The sequence below is a fragment of the Hypomesus transpacificus genome, chromosome 12 (assembly GCF_021917145.1).
Source record: "Hypomesus transpacificus isolate Combined female chromosome 12, fHypTra1, whole genome shotgun sequence".
Classification (NCBI taxonomy): Eukaryota; Metazoa; Chordata; class Actinopteri; order Osmeriformes; family Osmeridae; genus Hypomesus; species Hypomesus transpacificus.
The window spans coordinates 1,783,811-1,799,850 of record NC_061071.1 but is presented as its reverse complement, the minus strand read 5'-3'; the positions used below and the strand labels follow the sequence as shown (position 1 = coordinate 1,799,850).

The window sequence follows — 16,040 nt, the reverse complement described above, 5'->3', positions numbered from 1 at the left end:
TGTTGGTACAGCACATACAAGCAGACACACCATGAACTGGGTAATGAGACAGCAGATGGCTCTATTGCAGCATAAAATACACAAATTAGTACCAGCTAGCACTGGCCTGATTAAATGGGTAGCAATAAACATAGACTTGGGCACATTATTAAACAGTTTGCACATCATAAGCTAATACTCTGTTGGTATTTTTTTTTTTACTAGAGTTGTATTTCAATTGTTAATAGTCTAACGTTTTGAATTCAACTCTTGTATTCAACTGCGCAAAGGTTGAGAGTTTAGAGTAATGACCAGTCCAAGAGGCGGAGGGAGTGATACAAGAGTGGTGCTGATGCAGGGCGGTGAGCGCGCGCAGGATCAGGATGATGCGATTTCTGAACTCGGGGCACCTTCTGTAGGCTTCTGAATGGACATTTTAAGCCGCTCCCTTCAATACAGACTTTGATATCTACTGAGAGATTTTAGACGAAGGCAATTGTTCGACTTTTATTTTACCTATATAACGTAGCCTAATGGGCAACTGAAAATGATCTGCCCATGCCTCTGCCCAGAAGGCGAGAGGTTCATCGATGAAGGACGTTTTATCTGACGCTATTCAACAGATCAACACTCGCAGAATTGGTACACTAGGTCGACTTTAAGTTTTTTGCTGTGGCTTTTGCTTATCTGCAAAGACAGACATGGCGGACGCAGCCGAATGCGGTATCAAAGTATTGTGCCGATTTAGGCCATTAAATGAATCCGAAATTACAAGAGGAGATAAGTACATTCCTAAATTTAAAGAAGAGGACACCGTGGTTATAACAGTAAGTTAATTGGCTTTTTTCATCTTAAATGATGTAGCCTGTTTCTTTGCCTATTTAGCCTACATTGCCAACGGGAATGGCGTAAAACCAACTTCATCAGCAAACCGATGCAGCGGAAATCTGCGGTGCTCATATGAACTCTCCCCACGCACAAACTACACTAAAGGTTATGCAGCCTAATTTGAGTTTTTACATGTCCCTTATCCGTAGGCTATAATTTACAATCCTAGGATTGTCAACCCATTATGGTTGTTTTGGCTGCGCAGCGTTGGTCTACTGCAGTTCTTGACAAGATCAATCCTATAGAAATATTGCATAGGGCCAATGCATTGAGGTGTAGTTTAGACTTCAACAATGCTGCGGTATTTTGCCCTGCTCAATTTGCATATGTAACATTAATGGCATTCTTTGCCTTGTCACCTGTGGCGATGTCAACACATATGCTAGCCTTGATATTTTTACTGTTGATTTTGAAACATTGGCAAAATATAATAGGCCTTTGACAGTTATTTCCATTTTGAAATAGGAAACCCTCACAGGACACGATTTTAATCTGTGTTTAAGCAGTCAGCTTGTTAATGTACAGTCGACTGTAGATCGTAATTACCTTATCTGGTGGGAAGACGGAACTGTTTGTTGGTTAGATGGTGACATCCACACCACCTTGTTGTTTGCCTCATTTCAGCCAGTTAATTAGGCCTACAGATTGCGAGGTTACGCGTTATCTATAAATACATTGTCGAAATATCCTCGAATGCAGTATTTTTGGACAAATACACACATTTAGCACAATAATTCATCTGTACACTGTGTTTTACATTGCAGCACAGTGCTAGTCTTTCTCTCAGCTCTCCTCCAGTGTATACATTATTTATGTAATTGTATCTGTAAATATTTCAAGTGTCTAAAGCACAACACAAATGAGGCATCTCAGGGGTTCTTTTTAGTGACGGTCACTTTTTAGCGTTGATGCAATCACATTTGTTTGGGACCAAAAGAGGCTTCTGTGGAAGACTGCTGCGAGAGACATCTCCTGTTGCCCCCCAGAGATGTGCTGACAGACTTGTTAAGAAAGGCCTGGGTGTCTCCTGGGAGGCTTTTGCTCCCATTATAGTGTAATGATTTATTTGTCCTGAAACAATATTATGATGTTTTTAGAACCATCCACTTGTGTCTGTGTGCCTGCTTATCTGCCTGTCTGTCTGTGTGTCTCCTTTCCCTGCTGTATGTCTCTGCGATTTACCGTTTGCTTTGTTTTGGACAGAGCAAACCATATGTCTTTGACCGCGTCCTTCCCCCAAACACTGCCCAGGAGCAGGTCTACGATGCGTGTGCCAAGCAGATTGTTAAAGGTAGGCTGAGTCGATGTCCTCTGGCCAGGCGTGATCCATCTCCCTGCTGATCAGTGTTTCAGCTAAACCATGGCCCGTGCTTGTGTTCACACAGACGTCCTTGGAGGCTACAATGGGACCATCTTTGCTTATGGGCAAACATCGTCAGGGAAGACACACACGATGGAGGTGAGCTCCTTCGTCCTGCCCTACTGTTCAACAGGGGGACCTGTAACTGAGATAGTGTATGCCATTACATTTGGATGTGTAGATAGGACAGTGTTCAAGGACAATTTAAGTGTAACATCTAGTATTTAGACAAATGTTGAGGCAGGTTTTGGGGATAAATAGTGTCACCTAGAGATTGTGAGTCAAGGTTCATCAAGGCATCTTTGAGAATATAAACACTTTTCACCATGACTCAACTAGTCAGTCACTCTGACAGCATTCAAAATATTGGATTTCATTGGAGCAGGCCATTGCATAAGGGTCTTACCCAGAGATTAAGAATTCATTTGGAGTAAGTTTATAGCGTTCTGAGGATATTTCGATTACTATGGGTCTCATTTGCCCTCAAGTTTAAAGAGGCATTAAGTACATCAGCACCGGCAATAAGGAATCATTGGCTGGTCACCTAATACATAAAAAGGACAGGAGGGGGATGGACATTGTGTTAGTCACTGGAGATGAGCATGCTTGGTACCATGCTGTAACCCCCCACCTCCACCCCACCCCAGGGGAAGCTCCATGACCCCCAGCTGATGGGCATCATCCCCCGCATCGCCCATGACATCTTTGACCACATCTACTCCATGGACGAGAACCTGGAGTTCCACATCAAGGTAAACACTGCAGGTTTAGATCAAAAACTCTTGCAGCATGGCAGCGTATATTGTGATAACAAACATTGTCTCACTTTTCATTTCTTAAGGTCTCATATTTTGAAATATACCTGGACAAGATCAGAGATCTGCTTGATGGTAAGAAATGGGCCGGATTTTGATGTTTTCATGTTCAAAAGTGTGTGTGTGTGTTAAAGAGAACACCTTTTGTTTTCTATTTTGAAGTTTCAAAGACCAACCTTGCTGTACACGAGGACAAAAACAGGGTGCCCTATGTCAAGGTAAGGAAAACATTGCTACAGACCCTTTCTCCATAACATCTGGTTCAGAAGGTCACCGCTGATGAAGCTGTGGTGATCTTCCAGGGCTGTACAGAGCGTTTCGTCTCCAGTCCGGAGGAGGTCATGGACGTCATCGATGAGGGCAAGAATAACCGACATGTGGCAGTGACAAGTACGTGCCCTGTTAACTTGTCAGCCTTTCACACCCAGACATACACACAGTATATGCCTTCTCACCTGTGCAGTCAATGCTGTGTAGTTCACTTTTGAATGCATTAAGCTGAAAGCCTCATTGTTGCGTTGTTGCAGACATGAACGAGCACAGTTCCAGGAGTCACAGCATCTTCCTGATCAACATTAAACAGGAGAACATCGAGACAGAGAAGAAACTGTCTGGAAAACTCTACCTGGTTGACCTAGCAGGCAGTGAAAAGGTAGGGCAGGCCGTACACGCGTACAGGACAGTACATTTAGTCAATACAACACTGTGTGCCATAGCCCGAGTTTGTCAGTTGAAGGTGCTGATACAGGGTTCCTCAGCCAGGCGCTGACTCGGTTTTCTGTCTCCTGAAGGTCAGCAAAACTGGGGCGGAAGGAGCCGTGCTGGACGAAGCTAAAAATATCAATAAGTCCCTTTCGGCGCTTGGGAACGTCATCTCCGCTCTGGCTGAGGGCACCGTAAGTTCTTAGTTCTAGTATCTTAGATACTCCCATCTGCGAGGAACGAGGAGGGCTCTTCTGCACCCTGCTGTGGTTTTGCTACGAGTCTGAGCTCACAGATGTGTCTCCTTGCTAGAAAACCCACGTGCCGTACAGAGACAGCAAGATGACCCGCATCCTGCAGGACTCCCTGGGGGGCAACTGCCGGACCACCATCATCATCTGCTGCTCCCCCTCTGTCTACAACGAGGCGGAGACCAAGTCCACCCTCATGTTCGGACAGAGGTGAACCCCACCCCCTTCCCGCCCCCGCCCCACTACCTCCTTTTTACACGCAAGCATGTCACAGAGGGCTTCACATACGCCCATAGAACTGCCCCTCCACCCCCCCTGTCTCCTTTTCCTTACTCTTCTCTACAAAACTAGTTAACGTCCCTCCCTTCCTGCCCATGACAACAGCATAGAAACTGGAGAGCAAGGTCAGAGATACACAACATGGATTTGTATCTGTAGCGATTATCATCGTGATTATGAGCTTGTAAACAATTAAAAATTCAAGTGAGTACCTATTATAAAGACAAGCTCTCTTTGAGGTAATTCTAAACATTAGCCTACTCCAACTCCACTAATCTGGTAGGGTCTAAGCCACAACATATCTAATTGTGCCATTGTGGCAATGACATGCTAATGACTGTGAACCACAGTGAAGACAACCCATTACTAACCACACAAACTAGCCACTCTAAGGTAATATTATCCATGTCCCATTATGTCTGTTCATATCATCGAAGAGACCTCCTAAACTGATGGAGATAAATTCATTCAATCAACCTGTCTCCAGTAGATTATGCAACCATGACAACCTATTTAGCTGAATGGCTGGGAGATCCCTGAGCTGGGCTTGTATTGTACGAAGGCAAGCAGAGACTCATTAGTCTAGTCCTCTCCCCTCCTCCTTTCTGTCCTCCTCTCTCCTCTGAGCTTCACTGCAGCTCTGCAGCCGCTGTAGGTCACATGGTATGACAGTGCAGTAGAACGCACCACAGCACAGTGCTCCGCTCCAGGGAGACCTGCTACTCTGTCTCCGCCAGCGCGGGCAGAGCCGAGCCGTACTGTTTGTCCTCTGTGTCCTCTGGCACAGACACACGCAATAGACACACTCGCAGCACACCCACACACACAGCTCTCTCATCGGAGCCGCAGCGCAGAAACAAGAGAAAAGCCCTGTCGTTTTAAAGAGAGGGGCTGGGTTGAGGGGGCGGGGTGGTGGCGAAGGGTCACGTGCTAAGCTGAGGGTGTGTCCGGGGTCTTTGAGAGATGACAAACCTTCTGTTTTCATCATCTGGAGACTGAGCTGAAAAGGTCAGGGCTTGATTATGCAACCACTTATCAGGCATACACCAAAGAGGGACCTAGAGGAGGAAGTCAGGAGAGGTGCAGACCATCACAAGCTCCTACTGTCACACGGTAGTTCACTAGTGGATGAGCGACTGCAAGCCATCTGCCACAGACAAACCCAGCCTTGAAGCACCAGTGGAAAGGCCTGTTTCCCATACCACCTCCAAGGTTCTTCATAATGATGGAAATGAATGTATTAGAAAATCCAATCTGCTCGATCGATCTGGATTGGATGTGTGGAAAAACCCCAGGCCTTGAGAGAACTCTTATCTGAGTGTTCCTTCTAACTTCCTTCATCCTAACCCCCCCACGCAGGGCCAAGACCATCAAGAACACTGTATCTGTGAACCTGGAGCTGACCGCTGAGGAGTGGAAAAAGAAGTATGAGAAAGAGAAGGACAAGAACAAGAGCCTGAAGAACATCATCCAGCGCCTGGAGGTGGAACTCAACCGCTGGAGGAACGGTGAGGAGCAGTGGAAAGGAACTGGGAACACTGACATGCATTATTATCACTGACATAGCTTTTGACATTCCCCACATTGGCAGCAACAATGGCCTACACAATAATACACACACATACTGCAGACCCACAGAAGTTGCCCACCAGACCAGTGTTACATGTTGCGTGTGACTTGAACAAAACCACTCTAATCATGCAGTAGTCTACCGTCACCATGTGAGACCAAAGCGTTGACCCCTGACCTCCCCCTCTCTGTCTTGCTTCCGGGTCCCAGGTGAGAACGTTCCGGAAGAAGAGCAGCTGAGTGCCAAGGACCAGAAGAACCAAGAGCCCTGCGACAACACGCCGGTCATCGACAACCAGGTCCTGGCCAGCAGCGCCGTCTCGAGTGAGGAGAAGAGCAAGTATGAGGAGGACATCAGCAACCTCTACAAGCAGCTGGACGACAAGGTGGGTCGGCCCAAGTCCAGGGTTGGATGTCGTCCGACATAGAGGGCGACGCAGCAGTTACGGTGTTGATGTAGTATGATGATTAAACCTTGAACATGTGTATAATCATTGCTTATTTGTTCTTTCCCAGGATGATGAGATCAACCAGCAGAGTCAGCTGGTGGAGAAGCTGAAGGAACAGATGCTGGACCAGGAAGAGGTGACTGCATTTAGCTCAAAAGCGCCACCTTGCAGTTATAAATTAGTACTACATGTATCTATACTTAAAAGAGAACTGCTGGATGTTTTAGTAGTAAGAATGCATTTGCATGTCTATATTCCTGTGTGTGTGTGTACTTGTAGCTGCTGGCGTCAACAAAGTTGGACTACGTGAAGGTGCAGGACATCCTGACGCGCCTGCAGCAGGAGAACGAGGCAGCCAAGGAGGAGGTGAAGGAGGTGCTGCAAGCCCTGGAGGAGCTGGCCGTCAACTACGACCAGAAGAGCCAGGAGGTGGAGGACAGGAGCCGCTCCAATCACCAGCTGACAGAGGAGCTGGTCCAGAAGACCGTGAGTGAGAGGACACAGGGGAGAGAACAGAGAGGAGACACTTGTTTTGGGGACCTGTGTGAGAAGTCAAAAACGACAAAAATTATGTTTGTGATGACATTTGAAATGACATTTCATAGAAGGGGGTCAGTTTATTCTGTGCTATGAAAGTTCTATGTTTGACACAAACAATACATTTATTTTTGTTTTTATTTATACAAACAAACGGAACTTGTATGGTCATTCATGTGTGTGTGTGTGTGTGTGTCAGGCGGGGCTCGTGGAGGTGCAGAGGGAGCTGGCTCATCTCCAGGAGCTCAGTGGTCACCAGAAGAAGAGAGCGTCTGAAATCCTCAACCTGCTGCTGAGGGAACTCAGCGATATAGGGAGCATCATCGGCGCCCACGACGTCAAGATGGTACACACACACACACACACACACACCAAGACACACACCAAACCTCATACGTACATGCACTTACGGATATACTAACCGACCTACAGAATGCAGACAGATGTAGACACACATACGCACACACCAACAACAGTCCATCCATTTTGCGAAGCAAACAACGCAACAATTTTTTTTTGTGTCCAACAGACTTCAGAGGGGAACGGTAACGGTAACGGGGTAGCTATCGAGGAAGAGTTCACCATGACCCGTCTCTACATCAGCAAGATGAAGTCAGAGGTCAAGTCGCTGGTCAACCGCAGCAAGCAGCTGGAGACGGCCCAGGCAGACTCCAGCCGCAAGATGCAGGCCAACGAGAAGGAGCTGGCCTCCTGCCAGTTACTCATCTCCCAGGTAACCGGGAGGGTCTAAGCCAAGCATACAGTACGTACATACAGTCGTGTTTAAGTGCTGGGCCATTGTGAAGGATCTCATTGATCCCAGCTTGAGTCCTGACCTGAACATACCTGAAACTGTGTGGGATCGGTTGGACAGGGTAAAGAATCAAATGTGTCAAGGTCAAAAGTAGAATCATGGCAAAAACTGTATGAAGCTTGGATAAATACTTATTTGTGTTTACTTCAATATTATTTTGTGTTTTTAAAAGAAAGTCGGTATTTTGTTCAGAGAAGTTCAGATACCACAGTTATGGTTTTGTTTTCTAAATGACCATGTAATGCACAGTATATATCCCAAATACACTTTTTAAATATGAGGGTATATTGTGTGTGTGTCCTCCCATGCCACGGCGACATTGCAGCACCAGGCGAAGATCAAGTCCCTGATGGACTACATGCAGAACATGGAGCAGAAGAAGAGACAGCTGGAGGAGACCCAGGATACTCTCACAGAGGAGCTGGCCAAGCTCCACGCTCAGGGTGAGCCTCGGCCGCCGCACCCGCTGCACTCTCCCACAGCACTCAGGACCCTTTCACAAGGCTTCGAACCTCGTAGTCATCCTCTGCTATGACCCGAGGGAGGCGTATACGCTGTGTGGTCAGCTCATCACTCTGCTTGTGATTCTAAGATGTTTTCTGAGTGCCCTAGGTTTCAGACATCCGTTTGGCTCCCGTACTGTGTCTAGCTCTCGGTGTCGTTATTAAATGCACCAAGCGCTGAAATGGATTGTCGTTTTCTCAGAGAAAATGCACGTGGTGTCGGACAAGGAGAAGGAGAGCGTGAGCAGGCTGGAGGGAGAGGAGGAGATCAAGGTAAGCACGTGTGTGCGTGGACAGTATGGGCGTGTGTGTGTCTGTGTACGTATGACTGCACGTACAGTATCTGTGAGTGGGTGTAAGTGTTTGTGTGGGTGGGTGTGCGCGTGGCTGTGTGTGGGTGTGCGTGGGTGTGTGTGTAACCTCCTCTGGTGGGCCCTCACACAGAAGACCCTGGAGGAGCAGATGGAGTGCCACCGAGAGGCCCACCAGAAGCAGCTGTCTCGCCTGCGCGACGAGATCGAGGACAAGCAGAGGCTGCTGGACAAGCTCACCGAGTGAGTGGCGCAACCCTTCAACTCTGAGGGCGTCTGATTTCCGGCACGCCTCCATGTGCAAAGAAAGTTGTGACCAGGATGTCTACATTACATTACATTACATTACATTTAGTCATTTAGCAGACGCTCTTATCCAGAGCGACTTACAGTAACTACAGTCTATTGCACAATGGTAGCACAGAACACGTTCAACAAATGCAAACTCTGGATTAGGATTTACCTCTGCCTTCCCACCTTTCTGCCCTCCCTTCCTCCCCTCCTGCTGTCCTCTTTCTCACCTGCTTTCTCCCCAGTCTGAACCAAGGACTACTGCTGGAGCAAGAGAGGATGATGTCTGATTATGAAAAACTCAAAGCAGAGGAACAGGAGAAAGACGCCAAACTTCAGAACCTTATGTAGGTATCCCTTGACCTCGGATCTAACTCGAAATTGTTGTTTTTCTTTCGAATGATTTCCTTTCTATCTCAAAACCAATCTACGCTCGTTCCGAAGGTTTTTAGCAACCTTGTTTGTTTTCTGTGTCTCAGGCTCCTAAATGAACAGAAGGAGCAGGCCCAGGAAGACCTTAAGGGACTGGAGGAGACTGTGGTATGTCACCGCTTTGGGATTTGTCCATTTACACAGTCCTTATCGACTATAAGTTCTCTAAACTCTTCTTTTCCCACAGGCAAAAGAGCTGCAGACTCTGCATAACTTGCGCAAAATCTTTGTACAAGACCTCACAACACGCGTCAAGAAGGTACATATGCATGTTCTAGGCCATGTCACACAAAATAACATTGTCTACTTAAAAAAAAGTCAGTCATTGTCCTAAGCCAACGTTTGTAAGTTCTCAGTTGACTGACTGCTGTGTGCTCTGCCTTTGTTCAGAGTGCCGAGCTGGACTGTGAAGATGGAGTGGGCAGCGCCGCTCAGAAACAGAAAATCTCCTTCCTGGAGAACAACCTGGAGCAGCTCACCAAAGTCCACAAGCAGGTAATGTCACACTGAATCATCCCTCACTTGTCCTTAACTACACATGAACTGCCAAAGTTAACGTGAGATGATCAAACAAATATAGCCACCCATTGGTAAATAAAACATAACAAGACGATTGCTCAAAATGAATGATTGAAATCTGTCTAAGCATGCTCTAATGCATGTGATGGTATGCGTGTGTCTGACGGTGTAATGTGCGTGCAGCTGGTCCGTGACAACGCAGACCTGCGCTGCGAGCTGCCCAAGCTGGAGAAGCGTCTGCGGGCCACTGCAGAACGGGTCAAGGCCCTGGAGAACGCCCTGAAGGAGGCCAAGGAGAACGCCATGAGGGACCGTAAGCGCTACCAGACGGAGGTGGACCGCATCAAAGAGGCCGTGAGGGCCAAGAACATGGCCAGGAGGGGCAACTCTGCTCAGATCGGTGACTATGTGTTTGTATTAACTACCCTGGTTGAGCTGGGGGAGCTGTCCTGCTATCCGGTACAGCTTGCGGAGTATCTATTAATGTCTGGTGTTGCCTTGTCTGTCTGTCTGTCTGTCTTACAGCTAAGCCCATCCGCTCAGGACACCACCCTCTGTCCTCTCCTACTGTCTACAGCCACCAGTACAACCACAACAAGTAAGTTACACCTGGGGAGTTGCACCCATCCTTAGTGACGGCGTGGTTTAACATTGATGGCAGAGCATGGGGAGAACTGTTGGTTGCAGTGCACACATATGAACACTAGAGGTCAGGAGAGCTTTGTTTCTTGGACTGACAGGACTGGCTGCTGTGATATCCAGAAAAAAGGCACCCTGGATATGATGAGTTAATATCTAATTTGTGTATATTAATCAGTCCTTTGTTCCTCCTTCCAACTGCAGATAGACCCAGGACCTGCATGTACAGACCACCTCATAGCTGGACCACCATGGCCCCCTACCTATCTGCACCCCCCTGCCTGTTCTTGGAACGCCAACCTGGCTCTCATCTTTTACTGACTGGCAGACAAACCTCCTCCTCAACTAACTCTCTGAGCTCCTGTATATATTTACATGATACAGTACATATGGCCATGCAATGTAATCGCGTACTGCATTAACTGCTTTGAGAGCTCTCCAAGTGTACTGTAGTAGATCTACAGGGGTTGTTCTTGTGAAGCGTCAAAATGCACCTGTAGAAAAATCGCATTGGCATTTGAGCTCCACCTGCACTGTGTTTTTGCACTAAAATAGCCTATCACAATTATAATTTGCACATTTTCCTCGTTCGCTTACAATAGATGTGTAATTATAGTCTCTGTTATCATTTTCCAAAGCTTTTTGTCTGTTTGGTATTGCATAGTCTGTTACATAGTCTGTTGCATAGTCTGTTACCTTCATGATACATAACAACTTCCTTATGAAAGAGGGGCACTACTAGGTTGATCATTCAGAGTTAGTGGTAAGTGACAGTGTTCGGCATGAATTGTCAGCATTAGTTACAATACAGACCTGTCGTTTGTGATTTACTGGTTTAGTAATACCTTTTACTTTTGAAATTGATAGAAATACCACACTGTACCAAGGGATACCATGGGATGATTTACTGGGAATTTTCGTAGGTGTAGGGTTAAGGTGTATGGTACTGTCTTCCACCTGCAGCTGAGATTCTGATCAGCCAATCAAATGTCCCTGCAGTTGGACAGGAGACGTGTATGTTTTACATAGACGACAGACCTAGAACTTTCTCTTACAGTGTGGCACCAGTAAAATGTAAACTGATGTTCGACCAAGCTGCCCACTGCAAACAGCAGCAGGTTTTGGCTCATCCTGCTGACCTCAGTGCCTTTAGAAAACTCTTGGAGACTTTTTGACACGCAGTATTGTTTGTTTCTGACTGACTGAACAAGCCTTTGAGCCTTGATGACAAAACTAGAAGAAATCTTGCAATGGAGAAATGTGCCCCCTCTCAGAAATGACCCTCAGAGTTGAATTTGTTCCTACATTGCTTTACATGTTATTGTATTTCAGCATGTTCTTGGGTGTACACATTATGTAAATGTGCTCATCTGCAAATGATAGCAGATATCATGGCAGGACTAATTATTTATGGTTGTATGGTTTCTGTATTTAGCTTTCAGTTGTTACAATGGACAATGCTGTTGAACATGGATGGCTTCAGAAGGAATATGGTACGCCTGCTGTACTTGACTGATAATGACAGTTACTGTATAAGTGCATGTTGTATAACTAATTTTAAATGTTTGAATTAGAGCAAATAAAGATATTTAACTTTATGTCGTAGTGGTAATGTATTACTGCGAATAATCTTGGGGCTGTCCTTTTTTAATCTTTTTTTTTAAATAACTTTCACCTGAGGTTAACCTGTGAGTTGAACTGAAATACAGATGCAGACACTGTACTTGGTAAACAGCAAACTACCACTAATCCAAACCAAACCCAACTCGGGCCTTCTTCCTTCTCTGCTTGATTATCTCCCTGACATGTCCTCACAGGTACCACCAGACCAGTTCACTATGACATCACCATGGAGATGACACATCACCACCAAAAAGGGACTCAAAGCCCCTGAGATGCTTGGATTAGTGGCCACGATTTAAGCAAATAAATCTGATCTCTGTTTGCCCTTTGAGATCCTGTATGTGATGTCTGTTTTAAAAGCAGGCTCTGTTTTGAAAGACAACACAGTGTTCTTGGAGGAAATGTGACCCGACCAGGCCGGAGCTGCATATGCTTTTCTTTGAATGAATGACAACAGATTTTTGTCCCTATGTTCAGGTGTGCAATGGTATGAATAGACCAGTGTATTGGCAACGTGAAAGAAAATTGTGGCGTTTGTATACGTAGCTACAGTATGGTGTAATTTCAAACTCTGGTTTCCATAAACAATATATTTATTTTTCAGTACAGGTTGAACACGTATTCCTTACATGTTAGGCTCCAATTTATATTTGGCATAGCTAAACTTAATATGCAGAAGTAATGTTCTAAAGTTTCTGTCTTCAATGCTGAATAGCATGGTCAGTGGGTGACCTTTAAAGGGTATCAGAGCAGGTGGCATCCATTGTGTTCAGTTTGAGCCGATTTGATTGCCTAGCCAGAGAACAGACAGAGCATGCATGGATTCTTCAATCACTGAGGCCTCTCTCTCTGAATGAAGGAAATGTCATTGAGTAGCTGCAGAAGAGATCCTACCTGATTGCTGGCCAGCCTCCCAAATGCCCAAGCTGTCAGGCTGGAAAAATGCCACTAGGGCCTTCACAAAAGTACCGTTCTGTTTGCGGAATGTAATCCCTGGATACCTGAAACCCATTGTCCCCAGGCCCTTTCTTGGTCCCCCTGTTATCTGAACAAAAGCCCAATAAAGGCATCATGATTTCCTGCCTAGAAGGGTGCACAAAGAAAGGCCTTGTTTCAGGATTCTGGTGTTCATTTTATATGGGACTGCCAATGTGACAACCGAGGGGAAAACCAGACTCCACTGCCAATAGCAATGACCTAGAAGCTGGGGTCTCACCCAGGTTGTAATGAAGGGGACAGGGTCACCTGAGAGTGACAGAAGACGAGTTTAGGAATATGAGAGGAAGGTGAAAAGACAATGTGTCCGAATTTGTCACAATGGTCACAGGACACATTGTCTGGAAACGCTGTCAACAAGTAAATCTCTAAAATGCCAGCAAGACGATGGGTTTTGGAATGCAGTTACTTATTTCATGGAATTAGTCAATAAGAGAAGACCACTGATCGGTGTGTGTCAGTCTGACTGATTTTTCATATGCTTTCCCAGGGGAGGAAGTGTCAGAGTGTCAGACAAACGAACACTGCTTTAACCTTTGGAGGCAAGCCAATGGGAACGTTGTGAAACTCATCCATATACATACTGCTTCTACAGCAAACGTCACACACACACAGACTGATCTGGGAACAAGTGTTCTCTTTTGACATTGAAACAACATCATGTCATAGAGGCTCATCCTTCCCCTGCTGCATTGAGCAGTGGAATCTCACACACGGCAATTGTGATGGAATATTGAAGGACATTTTCTTGGCCTGAGGTGAACATCGATGAAAAGGAATGCTTGTACGACACTGACTATCTTTTAGAGCCTTTGTCCCACTATGGCAGAAACGTTTCTAAAGAACTGACTGGCCTCCTCGAGCCAACTGCAAACAAATATTTAGTTTTGCATGAGCAGGGTTTTATTCATTTACATCTAAATTACAAGAAAGACAAACATACTAAATCTCTCTTGCGTGTCTGATAAACAGCAGTTCTCAACCATTCTTTTTCATTTTAAAGTCCACTTGATCTGATGAAGCATGTTTAAAGACTGTAGACTGTCGCCTCGTAAACAACTGGACAGCTGAGAGCTACAAGTGTCCTGACGTTTAAACTACTTTCTCAGCTCAGCACATGAAACCTGGGAAACACACTGACTGCCGAGGACTTCCTGGGAGAAACTGTTTGCTGTCATTCCTTCATTCCAGGGGGTGTGTCTTGTAAGGTGCAGCTGAATGGTCGGACATGACAGATGGGACATCAGCTTGCCGGGCAGGGATCACGCTAGTCCACATGCTACCAAAATATCACTGTTTGACAAGAAACTGTCAGTATACCGTTGCATCAGTCATTCCTGTATGTCTCACACTGAAGATTCTATGTCAAGAGGGTTGAAAGGGTCAGCTCTTGACTTGATGGGTCCTACAAGATAAATGTACTCCCCCTTATGCTGGGTAGTATATCTAGTATTCTTGCTTACAGCTGGGAGAAGACATTGTTGGAATTGTCTTCAAGGTCTCTCACCATGCCACCAAAGATACGCTCGTAACACTCGTAATGTATGTTGTGTTGCTATAGTTCCAGGACCTGTTCCCCGGACTAAAGTTGCCTAATTGGAAATGTATGAAATGACAGAATATATAAAGTTCAGAATGTGAACTATGCCTACACTATACACACAGGGCCATTTCAGTCCTCATAGCCCTTTCAGAGTTGGATGGTTGTGTACTGTAGTGTGGTGTTATTTCACTACATTTGCAAGATTAACATTCCCCTATCAGCCTGTGATCACTGTACTAATTGGTCATGATGTTCTAAGGGATTCCAACACTTTTTCAGCCTTGTTGGTTTCAGGACTATTCAAAAGGCTAAGCAGGGTCCTCAAAGGCAGTCGCAACCCCAACATGGGCTGAGGGGAGTAAACTGATTGATCAGGTGAGACAAGCGTTTTCTTCTTTGAAAAACTACAAGTGAGGCCAAATGAAAAACATGAATAGGTTGAAATTCAGCTAACGTCTGTATCTTAGTGCAAAACAAATGTGTTTATATATTTTTTTAGCAATCACACAAAAAACACAACCGTCAAAGTTGGCCCCTTCATGATATATGGCGAGCAGTCATCCTCCGTGTCTACTTACTGTGGCTGTGACTGGGATCATAAAAAGGGAAGAAAATGAACTGACTCTGCATTCCGCCGGGTTGCTGATGACAGGCCTCAGGAGCGTTCTGGGCATGTGCAGGGATAAAGTGAGAGGGACTGATACAGCTGGGGCAGAACACAGATGAGATGCTGTATCTTCGCCCACTGGCCACCCAGCCTTTGCTACAGTAACAGTAGCTTTTTTCACCCACAGATATACAAACAAGCAGGTGCATCAACACTTACACACACGCAAACACAAATAGACTTGACTGATGCAGGTACATCCATGCATGCTTATCTACAAACAAATAAACAAACATTATTCATAATGGATGCTTTTAGTTCTGGAACTTTCAACTTTATTTATCTTTCAAAAGGAAATTAGTGTGCAGCAGGGGTCAGAAACACAAACACAGAACAGCATTGCCAAATGCCAACAACATTACACAACACAGAACACACAATAGAGACACACGTCTGGAACACAGTTTGGTTCGTTAGGTAGCAGATGCCAACCATGCAAACCATCTGACCTGCTTTTAACTATCACCATGTGTCATTATAATAGAAAAGTACTGTTTCTTTAATTGTCAGAAAGTAAAGCTAATACATCTGTATAAAACATAAAAAACATTTCTAATTTGTCTAATAAAAAAGAAAAATTCTTGAAGGAAAAATAGATTCAGATGTTCACTGCATACCATACATAGTTCAGTACATTTTCACTTTTGCCCTCTCTGAAATAGTTCGTCTGTCTTGACCGACATGACATGGGTCACTGCATGCATTGTTGCCATGTTCATCACGTTAATGTTTCCTGAGTTTTTTCCCATGACGTTTCAAAAAAGGCTTTGTAATGGACACACTGCTCACATTCTATACAGTTATCCATAGTTCCAATAGGAATGTTGTATTTTACGATGGCCTAGACAAGAGGAAGTCTTAATTTCGTGCACA

General features: G+C 45.3%; 1 protein-coding gene across 1 annotated transcript; it reads left to right on the top strand.

Annotated features, from left to right (window-relative positions):
* The first annotated feature begins 313 nt into the window (after positions 1–313).
* LOC124474652 (kinesin heavy chain-like) lies at positions 314–11,882 on the top strand. Its single transcript, XM_047031008.1, has 26 exons — positions 314–806; positions 2,071–2,158; positions 2,253–2,326; positions 2,875–2,979; positions 3,069–3,117; positions 3,205–3,260; positions 3,345–3,432; positions 3,570–3,694; positions 3,834–3,938; positions 4,057–4,205; positions 5,634–5,782; positions 6,054–6,229; positions 6,360–6,428; positions 6,572–6,778; positions 7,029–7,175; positions 7,359–7,562; positions 7,969–8,086; positions 8,349–8,419; positions 8,591–8,700; positions 8,994–9,095; positions 9,228–9,288; positions 9,368–9,439; positions 9,571–9,675; positions 9,883–10,099; positions 10,225–10,297; positions 10,543–11,882. The coding sequence occupies exons 1-26, from the start codon at positions 681–683 to the stop codon at positions 10,544–10,546; spliced, it is 2,850 nt and encodes a 949-aa protein (XP_046886964.1). The 5' UTR covers positions 314–680; the 3' UTR covers positions 10,547–11,882.
* Positions 11,883–16,040: the final 4,158 nt, after the last annotated feature.

What these genes read in the sequence shown, in the direction of transcription:
- LOC124474652 (XM_047031008.1), top strand. Translation starts at nt 681, where the DNA reads ATGGCGGACGCAGCCGAATGCGGTATCAAAGTATTGTGCCGATTTAGG. An exon ending in ACCTGGAGTTCCACATCAAG is followed by an intron (nt 2,980 to 3,068) that starts GTAAACACTGCA and finishes TCATTTCTTAAG; the next exon opens with GTCTCATATTTTGAAATATA. An exon ending in ACCTAGCAGGCAGTGAAAAG is followed by an intron (nt 3,695 to 3,833) that starts GTAGGGCAGGCC and finishes TGTCTCCTGAAG; the next exon opens with GTCAGCAAAACTGGGGCGGA.